The sequence below is a fragment of the Phacochoerus africanus genome, chromosome 2 (assembly GCF_016906955.1).
Source record: "Phacochoerus africanus isolate WHEZ1 chromosome 2, ROS_Pafr_v1, whole genome shotgun sequence".
Classification (NCBI taxonomy): Eukaryota; Metazoa; Chordata; class Mammalia; order Artiodactyla; family Suidae; genus Phacochoerus; species Phacochoerus africanus.
This window is the reverse complement of record NC_062545.1, coordinates 41,060,539-41,077,900: the sequence shown is the minus strand read 5'-3', so window position 1 is coordinate 41,077,900 and position 17,362 is coordinate 41,060,539. Positions and strand designations below refer to the sequence as shown.

Sequence of the window (17,362 nt, the reverse complement as noted above, 5' to 3'; positions counted from 1 at the left end):
TCTGGCATAGGCCAGTGGCTACAGCTCCTATTTGACCCCTAGCCTGGGAACCTCCATGTACCGCGGGTGCAGCCCTAAAAAAGAAAAAAAAAAAAAAAAAAAGAAATGATCCATCTTTCTCATTCTTTATATCTAATAAAGAATATAATAAAATATAAGAAAAATACCTTGGGGTTCTGGAACAAGATAATAGATTCTTTACATTACTGTACGCACACATTATGTGGAAATCCAAATAATCTAATGACAGTTAATTTTAAAACCAGCTCATTTTCTGGTACAATCTTACCAAGTTCTCCATGAAATTTTTAAGCTCCTGCTCTCATCTTATTGACAACTTGAATACTTTTCTCAGGCACATTTCATTCTTTGGATCCCTTGCAGTGGTTGCCCCATACTAAACATCAGATCTAAACTTCTTAGCATGACATTCAAGGCTCTTTACTAATTGATACATTTCTTCTCTTCACTGTCTCAAAACTCCCAATTCCTATGAAGTTTCCTCAGCTTGAAGTCACCACTACAGTCAATCAAATCTGCCTTTGTCCTCCTTCAAGTGACTACCACACATACAAACTTCCTGTATCCTCTAACATGCTGCCTCCTGCTCTCCCACTTCCTCATTATCCTGCTTCATAAGCTATCAAAAGATTGCCAAATTTTTTCTAGGCTTTCAAATTAAGTCTAGAAGCCCTATATTCTGCCAGTACTCACATGATTAGTTTATACTGTATTAATTGCATTTATTTGTAATTATTAAGTTGTCTGCTTATAAATTTAAATGTTGACTAGACTCAGAAAATCTGAGAATCAGATAATTAAAAATTTTCACTAAAATCAGAACACTGAGATAATTAAGAGAAATAGTTAATTCAAACTCTCATTTAATACATCGGCAAACTTGAGGACTACAGAAGTGAAGTGACTTGGTCAAAGTCACATAATCAGAAAGCTGGTAATAGAACTAACTGTATTTTCTTACTTCCAGGCTAAGATTACTCACTAAAAACAATCTTCAGACACTACTTAACAGTGTCACCCTTGTTCCACGGTCCTAGCTATTTAATAAAATGTTCTGCAGTGACAGAAATACTATATTCTCTACTGTACAATATGAAAGTCACTCACTACACATACCCAGCTAATGATGAGTACCTAAAATATGTTTAATGTAATTGAGACTGAATTTTTAACTTTAGTTTTAATTATATTTATAGCAAAGCTATAGAGAGGAAGAAGGAACTGGATTGAAAGTAAACTTTTTAATGTATCTTACTATATACATTGAAGCTACATCTGTTTTCTAAAATTTAAATGACAATAAAATTAGACTCCAGAAGAAAACAGAACTCCTAGGGAAGAAGAATATCTAGAACTACAAGCTGAGCACTAAGACTGTTTACCACTATGAGTTATTTCTAGATCTTTCAACACATAGTTTAGGGGAATGTACAAGTTACTTTAAAAAGAAAAGTTAATCATTAGTTTATATTAACATTTCTAACTCAGAGAAGTTAAAAATCTCTGTAACCCTAAATTTGAATTAGAAATATCTCCTAGGGATTAAGAATCAGTTATTGTACCACTTCATATAAAATTTAAGTACCCTGTAACAGTACAGATTTGTAAAACATTTTACAATTTGCTTGTTTTATCAGTGTAGCTGCCATATGTTACCTCTAAGTAGAAAACAAATCCTATTATATACCATAGTTTTTTTTCAAAGAGCCACAATAAATTGAGAAAAACAGGTGAGTATAAAAGTCCATTTGAAATTTCTTACTTTAATCTGCCCAACCCAAATATGTATCTGGTATTTTCTTTCAACCTAAAAAATACCTTTAGTTTTATTTGAAGTGCAGGTATGCTGTAAAATATTTTCTTAGCTTTTATTTTGCTTCTATCATTGAAGATTATTTTTGCTAGATATAGAAATCTGGGTGGACTTCTGTTTTCCTCTTTTAGCACATTAAAGATGTTTCATTGTCCTCTGGCATCTACTGTTTCTATAATGAAGTGAACTTTCCTGCTGCTTCCCTGAATGTAATGTGGGGTCTTCTATGGCATCTTTCAAGATTTCCTCTTTAGCGCTAATTTTCAGCAATTAATATATCTATTAAGAGCCTTTCTGTGGTTTATTTATATTTTCATTATTTTCCTTCTTTGCATAATCTTCCTTGGATTCACCAAGTTTCTTGATCTATGAATGTACAGCTTTCAATAAATTTTCAGCTATCATTTATTCAAAAAACTTTCTGCCCCATTTTCACATATTTCTGGTATTCCAATCACACATATCTTAATCCTCTGATAAGGTCTCACGAAACACAAGTTTTTCTTAATTTCTTTTTCACTCTTAATTCCTATTGATTTATATCAAGTTCACTGAATTGAGATGTCTATTTCTTTCATCATCTTTAAACCTACTTAGAAAATTATCTCAGATAATTTAGTTCTAGAACTTTAATCTGGTTCTTCTATGGTTTCTATTTCTCTAGCAAAATTCCTAATTTGTTCATTTATTACAAGTACATTTTCCTTTACATGCCATTTATAAGTGCTTTAAAATCCTTGGCAAATAATTCTGATTTCCGTATTTCACAGTCTCTATCAGTTGTCTCTTCCTAGCAACATTTCTTTTATTCTGCATATGTCTAGTAATTTTGGATTACATTCCACATATCGTAAGGATATGTTGTAGAGTTGCTGGACTTTGTTTTATTCCCCCAGAGTGCTGGCTTTAATTTAGTATTTAACATGGCTGAACTCAAACTCTGACCCCTGTGGTAGACAAGATCTCGTTAGGTCCAACATATATAGTTTGAGGGGCAGTCTTATCTGTACAGAGTATATACAGTTTGTAGGGCCTGGTATGTGTCACTCTTTCCAAGGACCTCCTACACATTCCAATTGCTATGTAGTCTTAAACTCTGTCTTCTGGTTTTTCAAGTTTGTTATATCATAGATTTCTGTCTGTGGAGCACCACCTGATACTTGACCACAGATGAAAATTTGTTAAATCAAGAATCTCGGAGTTCCTGTCGTGGCGCAGTGGTTAACGAATCCGACTAGGAACCATGAGGTTGTGGGTTCGATCCCTGGCCTTGCTCAGTGGGTTATAACAATCCAGCATTGCCGTGAGCTGTGGTGTAGGTCACAGAAGTGGCTCGGATCCCGCGTTGCTGTGGCTCTGGTGTAGGCTGGCAGCTACAGCTCCGATTAGACCCCTAGCCTGGGGACCGCCATATGCTGCGGGAACAGCCTAAGAAATGGTAAAAAGACAAAAAAAGAATCTCCAGCAGTACAATTCTTTTCATCCACATAGACGTCTCTCCATTTTTTTTCCCCTATTTTTAGCCATTCCAGTGCTTTTAACGCCAGTAAGCTTATTTTTCATGAGTTTTAAGTATTTTCTCCTGGAGGAAATTAGTCCACTATTAGAGACAGCAGAAATTGATTTTTTAAAAATATATATATTTTTTGTCTTTTTGCTTTTTCTAGGGCCGCTCCTGCAGCATATGGAGGTTCCCAGGCTAGGGATCCAATCGGAGCTGTAGCCACCGGCCTACACCAGAGCCACAGCAACGCAGGATCCAAGCCATGTCTGCGACCCACACCACAGCTCAGGACAACGCTGGATCCTCAACCCACTGAGCAAAGCCAGGGATCAAACCCACAACCTCATGGTTCCTAGTCAGATTCGTTAACCACTGCGCCACGATGGGAATTCCTTTTTAAAAATAATTTTATGACACCCATTGAATGAAAACTTCCCAGGCTTCCATAATGTCAAAGTCAAGAAACTTCATTTAATCTCAGTGAAAATTGGAGAACATGTTAAATATGTAAAAGCCATTAAATTATAATAGCAGACTGAGTGCTAAGAATTTCTTTTTTGGCCACATTACTATATGGCCTCCTTTAAAAAATCTTGACGATTTCCTATTAGATTCAAACTCAAGGGTAAAAAGCTTCCTTATAGTTTTGACTAGTTGGTTATTGCTTCAGCTTTGACTTTTTCTTTTCTTTTTAGGGCCACACCTATAGCATATGGAACTTCCCAGGCTAAGGGTCTAATCAGGGTTGTAGCTGCTGGCCTACACCATAGCAATGCCAGATTGGAGCTGTATCTGTAACCTATGCTGCAATTTGCAGCAAAGTCAAATCCTTAACCCACTGAGCAAGGCCAGGGATCAAACCCGCATCCTCATGGATACTAATCGGGTTCATAACCCGCTGAACCACAACGGGAACTCCGTCAGCTTTGTTTACGTCCAAATGCATTGAGATAATTAATATATAACACTGCATAAGTTTAAAGTGTACAGAATAACGATTTGACTTAATCAGGAAATGATTACCGTAAGTTTAGTGAACATCCATCATCTCATTGATATAACATTAAAATAGAAAAAAAAAAATTCCCTTAGGATGAAAATTCTTAAGATTAGTATACTCTCTTAACACCATTCATATATAACATAAAGCAGTGGTAATTACATTAATCATGTTGTATATTATATCCCTACTACTTATTTACAACTGAAAGTTTATGCCTTTTGACTACCTTTACCACCATAAAAAAATTATGCACTATACTGGCCACTCTATACATTTCATCACATTGACTCATTTTATATCTCTTAATTTCCATCACCCATTTTACTCATTCCACCCCCCAACCCATTTCCCTCTGGCAATTTCGCTTCTAAATGTATGTTCTTTGTTCATTTGCTTCATTTTTTAGATACCACACATAAATGAAATTACACGGTTTTTATGTGTCTTTCTCCATCTGACTTATTTCACTTAGCCTAATATCCTCCAGATTCACCTGTGGTGTCACAAATGGCAGAATTTTATTCGTTTCTATGGCTGAGTAATATTCCACTCTATACATTATACCACATCTTTATTGAGTCATCCATCAATGAATATTGAATTTCACAAATGGATGTTCAATTTTGTCAAAAGCTTTTTCTGCATTTGAGATGATCATGATTTTTATTCTTCAATTATTAAATGTGGTAGATCACAAGTGCTTCATAGATACTGAAGTATCCTTATATCCCTAGCATAAACCCCACTTGATCATGGCCTATAATCTTTTTATGTACTGTTGAATTTGATCTGCTAGTATTTTATTGAGGATTTCTGCATCTTATTTAGTGAAATTAGCCTGATTTGTGTTTTCTGTTTTTTCCTGTTTTGTAGTGTCTTTTGTTTTAGAATCAGGTTGATACTAGCCTCATAGAATGAATTCTGAATCATTCCTTCCTTTCAAATTTGGGATTGAGAAAGAGAGGCATTAACTCTTCATATGTTTGGGAGAATTCATATGTAAAGCCATCTGATCCTGCACTTTTGTCTGTTGGGAGTTTTTGTGGGTTTTGTCTTTTTAGAGCCACACTCACAGCATTCGGAGATTCCCAGGCTATGGGTTGAATAGGAGCTGTATCTTTTGGCCTAGACCACAGCCACAGCAATGTCAGATCCAAGCCACTCCTACAACCTATACCAGAGCTCACAGCAACACTGTATCCTTAACTCACTGAGCAAGACCAGGGATCAAACCTGTGTCCTCATTGATACTAGTCGGGTTCATTAATCACTGAGCCATGACAGGAACTCCGAGGGAGTTTTCTTTTTCTTTTTTAATTACTAATTCAATTTCATTACTGGTCATCTGTCTGCTCATATGTTGTATTTCTTCCCAATTCAATTGTACAATTACTTCTAGGTTGTCCATTTTATTGGCAGGTAATTGATTACAGTAACCAAGATTTCTGTGGTACTGGTTCTAACTTTTTTTCATTTCTACTTTACTTGTGTCCTTTTTCTTGATAAGCCTGGCTAAAAGTTTGAGTTTTATCTTTTCAAAGAACCAGCTCTTAGTTTCATTGATCTCTCCGATGGTTTTTTAGTATCAATTTCTGATTTAATCTTTTTACTTCTTTCCTATTAAATGTGGGTTCTTTTTTCTGTTTTTCTTTTTTGTGTGTGTGTGTTTTTGCCTTTTCTAGGGCCGCTCCTGTGGCATATGGAGGTTCTAAGGCTAGGGGTCTAATCAGAGCTGTAGATGCTGGCCTACACCAGAGCCACAGCAACATGGGATCCAAGCCGCGTCTGCGACCTATGCCACAGCTTACAGCAAGGCTGGGTCCTTAACCCATTGAGCAAGGGCAGGGATCAAACCCGCAACCTCATGGTTCCTAGTTGGAATCGTTAACCACTGAGCCATGACAGGAACTCCTAAATGTGGGTTTTATTTGTTCTTTTTCAATTCCTTTGAGTCAGCATTTGTTATTTTGCTTTTGTAACCTATCTGGTATGCATTATGTTTATTAACTGAAAAAAATTACAGTAGGAATATCATGAAAAAAAAATGTCCTTGCAAAACAATTTCAGGAACACTGGTATTTCTATACTTTACTAAGTTTATTTTGAAAATAAAAATTTAGAAAAGACAGAAAAGAAAAATTTAGGAAAGGCTGCTGTTTGTAACTAAATACAGATGATGTCTGGATGAAGTAATTTGAAAGAGACACAAAGTTTATGTATTAGATAAGTAAGTTACCTTCTGACAGCTTCGGTCAATAGGGTCCACTGGAGTAGATCTGGGATGGGTCACTCTAACATCGTCTCTTCCACATTCCAGATTGGACCACAATTCAGTTATAAGTGAATTAATAAACCCTAAGGAGAATTTCAGATCATATTTATAATATACTGCTTCTTTGGATTATGAAGAAAGACGTGATCACCCTCTGGAAAGACTGGTCCACACTGACAATAGACATACTTGTGTCTTGTTTAAGAAATATCTTCTAATGTTGATAGAAATTATATCTGCTATTATTAAAAAACATTTATGATGCCACACTATCATAAAATCATGTAATGATTCAATTCTCAAAGACTATTTCCCTAGAGAACTGAATTCTAAGTCCTAGTTCATATTCTTTGGCCAATAAATGTTCTGAACATGTTTTTATGAAAAAGAAGTAAGATTTATACTTGGCTCTGCAAATAAGCCAACAGCAAAAGGTAGCTTCAAAGTTGGAGTGTGTAAGGAAGGAGGTATCAGGAGGAACTCTAGGCATCTAAAGAGCATAAGTGTATTCCCTCACTCTAATTTAACTATTATTTTTTATTTCCTTATGCTTAGAACAATTCTCCATTTTGTGCAACTTTTGCCTCTATATAGTCTTTAAATTTTCACGAGTCAGATACTATACATCTAAATGAAAGTGATTTAAGTCCAATTATCAAGTTCCTTTACAACAAATCAAATCATATGGCAAACTGTAAAACAGAACACCTAATCATAAAATCAGTAAATTCATAATAACATTAGAGCAGAAAGGATCCTCTGGTGTAACAAATATTGGCTCTGAAATCAAGAATATTAGGGTTCAAGTTACAAATCTGCCAGCTTTATTAGTTGTATGTTCTTAAATCTTTTGACTTCTTAGAGCATCAGTTCCTGATTTGAAAGCTGAAAATGTGTTACATTTGAGGACTGCTATAAAGTTCTCAAATGGGAGGATACAGTTCCTAACATAATAGGTAAGACATAGGAACTAAAGCAGTGTTGGTCTTCCTTACTCTGTCCTATGAAAAACTGCATTTAACCCTCTCAAGAAAAGCTGGATACTATGAGGATCAGAAGCTTAATGACTTGACCAACAGGGGAAATGTGAGATTGAATCTAGCCTTCAAATGTTTCCATTAATGTGCCCCTGAGTACTATAATAAATTGGATTTTATTCTAAGTAAAAGAATAAGAGGCTCAGCTTAGGACAACTTCTGCCAATCAACATGTTTCACACTACAAGTAGTCCAAGTTAGTTCACCAAAATATACTGAAGATATCCTACAGAAAAATATTTTCATTTAAGGAGAGAATCAATAGTGACTGGTGAGAATCACCAATGGCATGATTCTTTAATTCTAAGACTGAAGTATAATCATAGCATCTCTATTAAAGATTACATCTTGTCTCTGGTTAAGGGTTCAGATAACTTTAAGATATATTAAATCCCCAGTGTTGGACTGTCTTAAAAATCCTATCTATAGTAGCTAATACTTGCCAACTGCAAACTGTAAAAACAGTGGTGAAAATTAAGTGGCTAAAGACACTCTTTCAAGAGGGAAAAGCAAAGGGAATAAGAAAGATTTAAGATTTAATTGTAAATCTTTATTTTTTAATGGCCATACCCACAATATATGGAAGTCCCCAGGCTAGGGGTCCCAGTGGAGCTGCGGCTACCAGCCTATACCACAGACACAGCAAAACAGGATCCGAGCCACATCTGCAACCTACACCACAGCTCATGGCAACATCAGATCCTTAATCCACTGAGTGAGGCCAGGGATTAAACCCACATCCTCATAGATACTAGTCGGGTTTGATACCACTGAGCTATGACAGGAACTCTTAGAATTGTAAATCTTGATTCATATATAATTCACTGAACCTGAGCATTAAACCCTATTAAATATGAGAAAGGATGATAAAATTTTTTCATTTTAATATAAAGGCTTCCTAAAACAGCAAGTATATCTCAGTTTAGGTTATCATGGGCAATGCAGTGTTCTGAAGAAAAACGTGTGAATGTTTTACAGAAAAAAAAATTTCCTTGTGAGATTTCAAGGAAGAGAAAAGATTAAAAAGGAAACCCTATTAACATTCTGTTACCTAAAGGCTAAGTTGGGAAAAATAACTTCAGAGTGTAGATACTTGATCATGGCAGCTCATTCTATTTAAATTTTAATTCCGAAGAACTTACCTGAACTTTGTAATGCTATTGCACCTGCTGCTGTTGATGCCACCTGTGTAACCAGAACTCCATAGCCAAACTTTTTATGCCTGCTGATCTAACATAAATAACAAACATTGAGAATAGGGAAAACAGCATGGTAACATTTTATTTACATGTTATATGTAGAATCATTTATTTCTTTGTTCAATGCTGGACAGTCTTTCAAGTATAGATAATTAGAGCAGAAAAGAACTCAGACTTTAAGGTAATACTCCTGCAATATTTTTGACAATCTCATTTCAGATCTAGGTTCTAGTACCAGCCCTAAAACCAAGCAGCTTTTTGATTCTGAACAAGTAGCTATAGCTCTAAGTCTCTTTATATATAGAATAAGGGACTCTGAACCAGATGAAGAGAGATTCCTTCCAACCTTAAATTCTACTATCTTAGTATTTTATTCTCTAGTTGGCTTTTCAATAATTAATTCTCATTAATTACTCTATATTAGCTAGTAGTTTTTTTTTTAAAACTGGGTTTTCAAATACACTTTAAAAAGAAAAATAATCTTCCTAAAAACGGCAATTTTAGGTACATTGTGATTTTTTTCCTTAAGGAAGGAAAGTCTACACACACACACTCTTCCTTAACATACAGGTTTATAAATAATATTGGAAAAAGTGAATAATTTATAATTTGTTTTTTCATAAAGAGAGTATCATACATGCATTCATGGTAACCTCCTTCCTCTGACTTTGGCTGGCCTATAAAGTGTTTGACTTCTAAACAGAGCTAACCATTTAGAACTTTTGTTTTCCAATATTTAACTAAAGGGATAAGGATAGGTTTTAATCAAATTTTAAAAACATAAACTTTTACATTCTGTTTTAAGGGAAAAAACAAGAACTACAAGACCGCGGGAAAAAAACTAAGTTTATTTCTTCAATTTTTTCATTTCAAGAGAAATGAGCAGAAAAAAAAAAATTCAAGAAATAAACTTTTTTTCATTTTCATTACTCTTATTTCCCATTTTCCTTAATTTACCATCCAATATTTCTAAAGTTAGATGACAGAGAAATACAGCAAGATAAATGTCTATCGTTTTCCCACTTGCCTTCTTTAATGACAATGAAAAAAACATCTTACTCATCAATCATACCCATTGACCCTGTTGATTCAGGTATTAGTAGCTATAAGGACCTCCCAGACCAACACTAAACACTGAAAAGGAAGAAGAAGAATCAACTTCCAAGAAAAGTTACAAATACTTCACTAAACAAGACTCAGATTTTATGGACACTGTTAAAAGACTAATCTGAGTTCTAGCATTACTGTTATCAGTAATTGGATGCCTGAATATAAACAGATTATTTATAATCAGCCTGGATCTCCACTTTCTATTCAGTGAAATTCAGGAAAGCCTAGTTGCTTTCTTACAAGATAACTTAGAAGCTAAATTTTCAAAAAATGCTTTGGTATAAAGTAACATTAAAGTATTGTACTAAATTATATGGTTGCAAGTTACGGAGATCCAGGGAACAACGTCTTCTATTATAATTAACAGTATAGAACAAAGGAAGACTAGATCGTTTTAAAACTTATGAATATTAAAAAAATGACATCTAGTCCTAGGTGTATTATCATAATAGTTAAAAGCTCTGTTTGTACAGTCTCAAGCATTTGGATGAGGAAAATGTCTTTGAATTGCTTGAATATTTTCAAATACAAAAAAAAGATGGAAACCTAAAAGGTTAACTAGTACACAAGGAGAGATTCAAACTCACTAGCAGATCAAAACACAATTTATATAAATTTAAAATGCCTGAGAAAACTTCCATATTTGCTATAATTTAAATGTTTGTGTCCCACAAAAATTTCTATGTTGAAATCCTAAGCTCCAAAGCAGATGGTAGGAAGTACAACCTTTAGGAGGTGAGTAGGTTGTGAAGGTGGGGAGTGCTCATGGATGGGACTAGTGCTTTTATGAAAAAAGATCCCAAGAGCTCCCTAGTCCTTTCTGCCATATGAAAATACAATGAGAAGTCTAAATATCAAGAAACAATAGCTGCCAGAGACAAAGGAAACACTTTTGAAAGCATCCATACATAATAATCTTAAGAAGCCCAGAGGTCTAGGAATATAGATTTACTCTAATAGCAAAAAGAGGAATATACCTCAATGACCTCTGCCTGAAAAAGGGTTAAAAATTTACTACAAATTTTATTTAACAGTAGTAGCAATAATAAAATCCCTCTACAAATATTTCTTTTAAAATGACAGACCTAAACTCTCAGTGACACACACATTTAGACCCAATAGGTTTCTTCTCTGGGAATTCCACTTAGTTTTAGTTATATGTTAAATATATTTATAAAACATCTGGATGATTAACTAAATTTTTCAATTTCACGCAGTAGTTTCACCCTGTACACATAGTCATTAGGTACCAATATCAACTCTAATGCTTTCCTGAAAAAATATTAAGTTAAATATTGCAATGCTATAGGGCTTCTTAATTGAGGTTTAATAATCTCTTCCTACAAAGAAAACAGAATGATGTTATAATGGCTTTTATAGAAACAAAAGTTCCTTTTGCCTGTGGCAAAATGTAATTCGTACCTGTAATTTTTTCGCGTATCGGTTGAACATAAATGTCACACATTCATTGATGGCACCTGTTCTTTGAAGTAGCAATAGTCCTTTCGGAGTGGCAGCAAAATTTAGTAAATCATCTAACAAATTCTCTTCCCAAGCCACACTGAAACGGGTAAAAAGACAGACATGAATATCTTTATTACAGGCAAAAAAAGTCTCAACTTATTACTACTACTAATTAAATTTATAGAATATACATTGAAATAAGGTAAACAACAGCATAGTTTCCTTGACAGTGAGCTTTTCATTCTTACATCTTGTATCCAGTCATCTTCCTTCACTAAATGAATCAAATATTAACAGCACAAGTCAGCATTTTCATTATACTAAGATTCTCACTACCATGTCTTAATTTCATTCAGTTTTCCTACTGTAATTCTGCCATGTCTGGAATCCCCAAGCCCCAACTCTCTTTCCTTTTCATTATAGAGTATCTGGTCTTCTGACTTACTAAAGCCTATCAAACACTTTACCTTTAAGAGTTTTCGTTTTACTTTTGGAGAATGAAATTTTTTTCTCAGAATATTTCTAAAAGACTACTAAACAGGAGTTCCCATTCTGGTGCAGCGGAAACAAATCCAACTAGGAACCATGAGGTTGCGGGTTCAATCTCTGGCCTTGCTCAGTGGGTTAAGGATCTGGCATTGCCGTGAACTATGGTGTAGTCACAGATGTGGCTCAGATTCGGCATTGCTGTGGCTGTGGCTTAGGCCAGAAGCCATAGCTTCAATTAGACCCCTAGCCTGAGAACATCCATATACCATGGGTGCAGCCCTGAAAAGACAAAAGACAAAAAAAAAAAAAAAAAAAAGACTACTAAACATTCTTCAGAAAAAAAGGAAAAAAATAATTGAAACATTCCAAAGACACCCAGCTAATAGAGTCAGAGCTAGAAATTTGCAAACACAGGAGGGGATATGAGCACTTCTCATCTGAAACATCAGAGGAGAAAATTTTCTACCTACCCTATTACTGGAAAATCGTACTTGCCTGGAAGAAAAACTAGATATTAAAATAGGAAAAAATCAAATGTTTATATGTACAGTGAAACTGAGTATGGAAAAGTGTGCCTTTTTTGTTCAAGGAAGTTTTAGAAATATATTTTAAAACTGGTAAAAGATTTGAAATCCAGAACGTTTCTCATCAAAAAAGGAACCATCAGTACATGTTGACAAATATGCATTTGTGCTAATTGCACAGCAATGGCCAAAGATAAAACCATGTTTAAACACAAAATAAATATCCCTTGGAAAAGAAGAGAAGCACAAAGAAGCATTACTAGTTTTGAGGCAAAAGCAGGCAATGGAAACCAAATTTGGCTCCAATAGGATATAAAGAACTCAGAGTTACATATGGGATGTAAGATCAGTGGTAGGCTCACTGCTTAAGATTCATTACTAGGTAAGACTACTAAAAATCATTGTAAATGTTTAATATTAAAATAACCAATTTATATATTTAAAGAATATGTATAAACAGAAATATATAATATGTATACATATGCCTAAAATTGGGGCTTTTAATAAGCCATAAGCCTAGGGAGACAGGAGGGTACAGAGAAAGCCTCATTTCTAGAGATAAGCAGGAAATGTATTCATATTCTAACTTTCTAATTGTATATGCAGTGCTCTCATCACCAATAAGAGACTCAAAATACCAATACAGTGTTTATTTGAAACATGGTGGTTTGAAAAAAAAACCCAGAATTGCTAGACAGGAAAGAAAGAACAAAGAAATAGGAACTGGGAAAAACAAGGGAGGGAATAAGAAGGAAAGAAGGGATTGGAAAAAAAAGACTCAATGTAAAATAGACTTGCAACCAAACTTCACAAGACAACTAAAGCTGAAGTTCTGTCGTGGCTCAGCAGTTAACAAATCTGACTAGCATCCATAAGGACGAGGGTTTGATCCCTGGCCTCTCTCAATCAGTTAAGGATCCAGCATCTCTGTGAGCTGTGGTGTAGGTCGCAAATGTGGCTTGGATCTGGCATTGCTGTGGCTCTGGCGTAGGCCAGCAACTACAACTCTGATTGGACACCTAGCCCAGGAACCTCCATATGCCACAGGTGTGCCCCTAAAAAAAGCCAAAAAAAAAAAAGAAAAGAAAAGAAAACTCAAGCAAGAGCCAACAGAATCAACATTTATTGAATGAATCCATTCCAGCTGAAAAAAGTCAGAAATAATGACAAATTTTATTCATGATACTCAAAGGAAATTTTTTAAATCTTTCATTAAACCTGAAGCAAAAAGCAGAAATGCAATATCAGGTAGATTTTTTTCTAAAATACAACTATTGGATGTCTTGGAAGAAAAAAAAAAAATGCCTCTTAAGCAAATGGGAAAACTCTAGGCCACATGGGAAAACACAAGGCCACCAAGAATTACTGAATTGAATGGTAGCTAGATAAGAAATAAATGTTTGAGAAAAGGGATGTGATAGAACATACTGAAAGTTTTCAAATACATCTAATAAAAGCTCCAAGAGAAGAAAAGTAATTTTGAGAAATACTAAAAATTTTCTAGATTTGAAGAATGATATCAGTTCAGTCTATTGAGATCAACAGAACATTCAAAGTACCAAGCAGCACAAATTTAAATCACACAGAAACAACAAACATTCAAAAAAAAGAAATTAAAAGCTATGAGAGAGAAAAGATATGACCTATAAAATAAAGGTGATTATACTAACAGGTTTATAGTTACTAACTTATTCTAGAAGACAATGGAGTAAAGCTTCAAATACTAACAAGAAATGACTATCAAAACTTTTATACCCATATAAACTACCATTTAAGGGAGAGAAAGAATGTGAGCCCTTGCAAGTCATGCAGAGGGCAGGGGCAGTATATGTGGGTTGGAGGGAGAATACCACATATAGAAAGAAAAGGAGAGTTTACCCTCAAACTCTTAAGAACAATTAAAGGTAATTATACCCAGAAACTTAAAAATACTTCATTAGGGGAAAAAAGTGAGACTATGAGAAATAACAGCCTACAAGTTTCAACAAAAGGCAAAAAATTAAAAAATCAAAAAATTTAAAATCTATGTGAAGAAATAAATCAGGTGATTAAAAATATAAAACCAAATTCTAAATAACTGTAACAAGACTAAGGAGTTACAGAGTATTTTAAAAGAGACATGTCTGGTCAAAGTATGCTAAACACCATATTGCTTTTCAAAACATGATATAAATACCCAATTACCTTATACTTTTCTAAATAGTATAGTTAAATACATGCATTTAGGAGTATCACTTAATAAAGTCAGAAATATAACATAAAAAGTCAAAACCAAGGGAAAAATAGGATAAAACTTACTGCCCTGAGGCAATAAAGAAAAGCAAGTAGAATTAAAAAAGAAAATGCAAAATAAGAAAAAAATAAGCCCCAAATATCAGTACCGCAAAAACACAAAAAATTTTAACCCATCTAGTAAAAAAGACCGTCAAACTGGATAATAGTTAAAATTTTACTACTCTGAGTGGTAGAAATAAAATGACGAAAAATAAAAATACTTCGTGCTAATGGGTAACAATGACTGGTTGACCCAATCTCTATCTAAATTCCTTTTTCATCATCTCCCATCCAGCAAGAAGTGGCCATATGGCAAATCCAGTAAGATGTTCACAAAAAATGAAATACGATTTCTTTTCGAATAAAAGACAAAGTATCATGAAAAGAATCCATTTGGTTCTATGACCTTCTTCCTCTTCGAAAATATCTGTGAGGTCTAGAGGTTAGTCATTGTGCAACCTTGAGGGCAAAAAGCAGACATTAGCGATGAACAAGAAAAAAGGAGGCTGGATTTCAAACAGCACCAATAAGCCAATGCCTGGATAGTATTTCATCAGACTTCTTGCTTGATGAGGAAAAAAAAAAAAAAAAAAAAACCTTACTGAGCTATCTGCAAACAAAGACATTCTTAACTAAGGCACTCAGCAAATACTAATAAAAACAAAGTAGGAGTTCCCGTAGTGGCTCAGTGGTAACGAATTCCACTAGGAACCATGAGGTTTTGAGTTCGATCCCTGGCCTTGCTCAGTGGGTTAAGGATCCAGCGTTGTCGTGAGCTATTGTGTAGGTCGCAGACGCAGCTTGGATCTGGCGTTGCTGTGACTCTGCAGTAGGCTGGCGGCTACAGCTCCAATTAGACCCCTAGCCTGGGAACCTCCACATGCTGTGGGAGCAGCCCTAGAAAAGGCAAAGACAAAATAAGTAAGTAAATAAATAAATAAAAACAAAGTAGACTAAGCAAGACTAATAACAGACACTATAAAACTTAAGGCAAAGCAGTAAGAACATACTACACGGTGAAAGGAAAAAGTTAACAAGAATGAATTTTAATGTTCCTAATAGCATAAAATATAAGCATGTAAAACAAAATCCCAGAATTACAAAGAGAAATGGACAAATCAACAAAAAAATCAGTGGAGATATTGAATAGAATATCTCTACCTAGTTCCACTGAAAAACGCAGTCTTCTGGAGCAAAGACAGATTTTCTGTCTTAATTGACCCCGTACTACATTATACAATCTCAACCAACCTAAAAGGATACCTATCATGCAATCCATGTTTTTTGAAAAGAATATAAATGAGTTAGAAGTCAACAGTAACATATAGAAAAAAAAAAAAGGTTGGAAACTTCAATGTATTCCAAATATTTCAAGTATTTCATGGATTTAAAGAGTAAAATCAAGATAGAAATTTATTATTTATAAAAGCTTAATAATGAAATTGCTGCATATCAAAATGTATTAAAGTTAGAATAGCCGATGTACATTGCTTCTTTTAATATCCATTTTCAATTCCCTTTTTACTTACTTTCATGTACTACTAAAGTCAGAGGGGAGAGGAGAGGAATAGAGAAAAATTAAGAATGTTAGCAAAAGCAAAATCTGGCCTTTGCATAAGCTAATGCGATAAATTGGTTGCGGGAAGGGGAGCAAAAAATACTAAGAATCAAAAATGAGAAATAATTACAGCTAAGGAATCTTAACATTACAAGAATACTTTGAACAAATTAACACCAAAAAAAAAAATTCAGACAAAAAAAAAAGTAATGCTTTTTTTTTTCTTTTTTTTAGAAAATAGACAAAAGTCACTCAAGCAGACATTAAAAAACTTGAATGAAAGCATCAGCCAGCCATCAAAGAAACTGCATTTTTAGGAGTTCCCGTCGTGGCGCAGTGGTTAACGAATCCGACTAGGAACCATGAGGTTGTGGGTTCGGTCCCTGCCCTTGCTCAGTGGGTTAACGATCCGGCGTTGCCGTGAGCTGTGGTGTAGGTTGCAGACGCGGCTCGGATCCCACGTTGCAGTGGCTGTGGCGTAGGCCGGTGGCTACAGCTCCGATTCAACCCCTAGCCTGGGAACCTCCATATGCCGCGGGAGCGGTCCAAGAAATAGCAACAACAACAACAACAAACACAAAAGACAAAAAAAAAAAAAAAAAGAAACTGCATTTTTAAAAACTCTACCCTGACTCTTCCCAAGTAAAAACACAGGCAAAAAATTTGCAGGCTGTATCACATCAACTAAAGCATATTAACTCCTAGAATTATCTTTTTTGCTATTAGCATTTAATTCCTCCTTCAAATTATAGTTACGGTAATGTTTCATAATGGAAGGAAAATCTAAGCCACTGAATTTGTCTCCTGTCCTTGGAGAACCCTCTCCCTAGGACAACAGGCAGCAATCACAAGGTTCTATTAGCTTAAGAGAGCTCCTTTTTTTGAATGGTTAGATTTTACAGAGGGTTACACTCTCAGGGTAATTAACTTTTAGATCTTCATTTCATTGGGATCTTAGGTTTATTTTCAGATCAAAGATTTCCCCTTAATCAAGCCTCTAGTTTTACCAAAGGCCTCTTGGTAATTGGTTGGAGCAGGGTGGGCATCTTTGCTTTTTCTGTGATTACTTTCTTTTCTCTAATCAGCCAAAGGAT

The 17,362-nt window shown here is 34.8% G+C and overlaps 1 protein-coding gene across 1 annotated transcript in view; it reads right to left on the bottom strand.

The window, feature by feature from the left end:
• Positions 1-17,362, bottom strand: part of TBC1D32 (TBC1 domain family member 32) — a 213,479-nt gene that overhangs the window by 114,904 nt on the left and 81,213 nt on the right. Inside the window, exons 19-21 of the mRNA XM_047759558.1 lie at positions 11,382-11,520; positions 8,793-8,880; positions 6,578-6,696 (exon numbers count right to left, since the gene is read on the bottom strand). Coding sequence (XP_047615514.1) covers positions 6,578-6,696; positions 8,793-8,880; positions 11,382-11,520 — 346 coding nt within the window. The remainder of the gene's footprint in view (positions 1-6,577; positions 6,697-8,792; positions 8,881-11,381; positions 11,521-17,362) is intronic.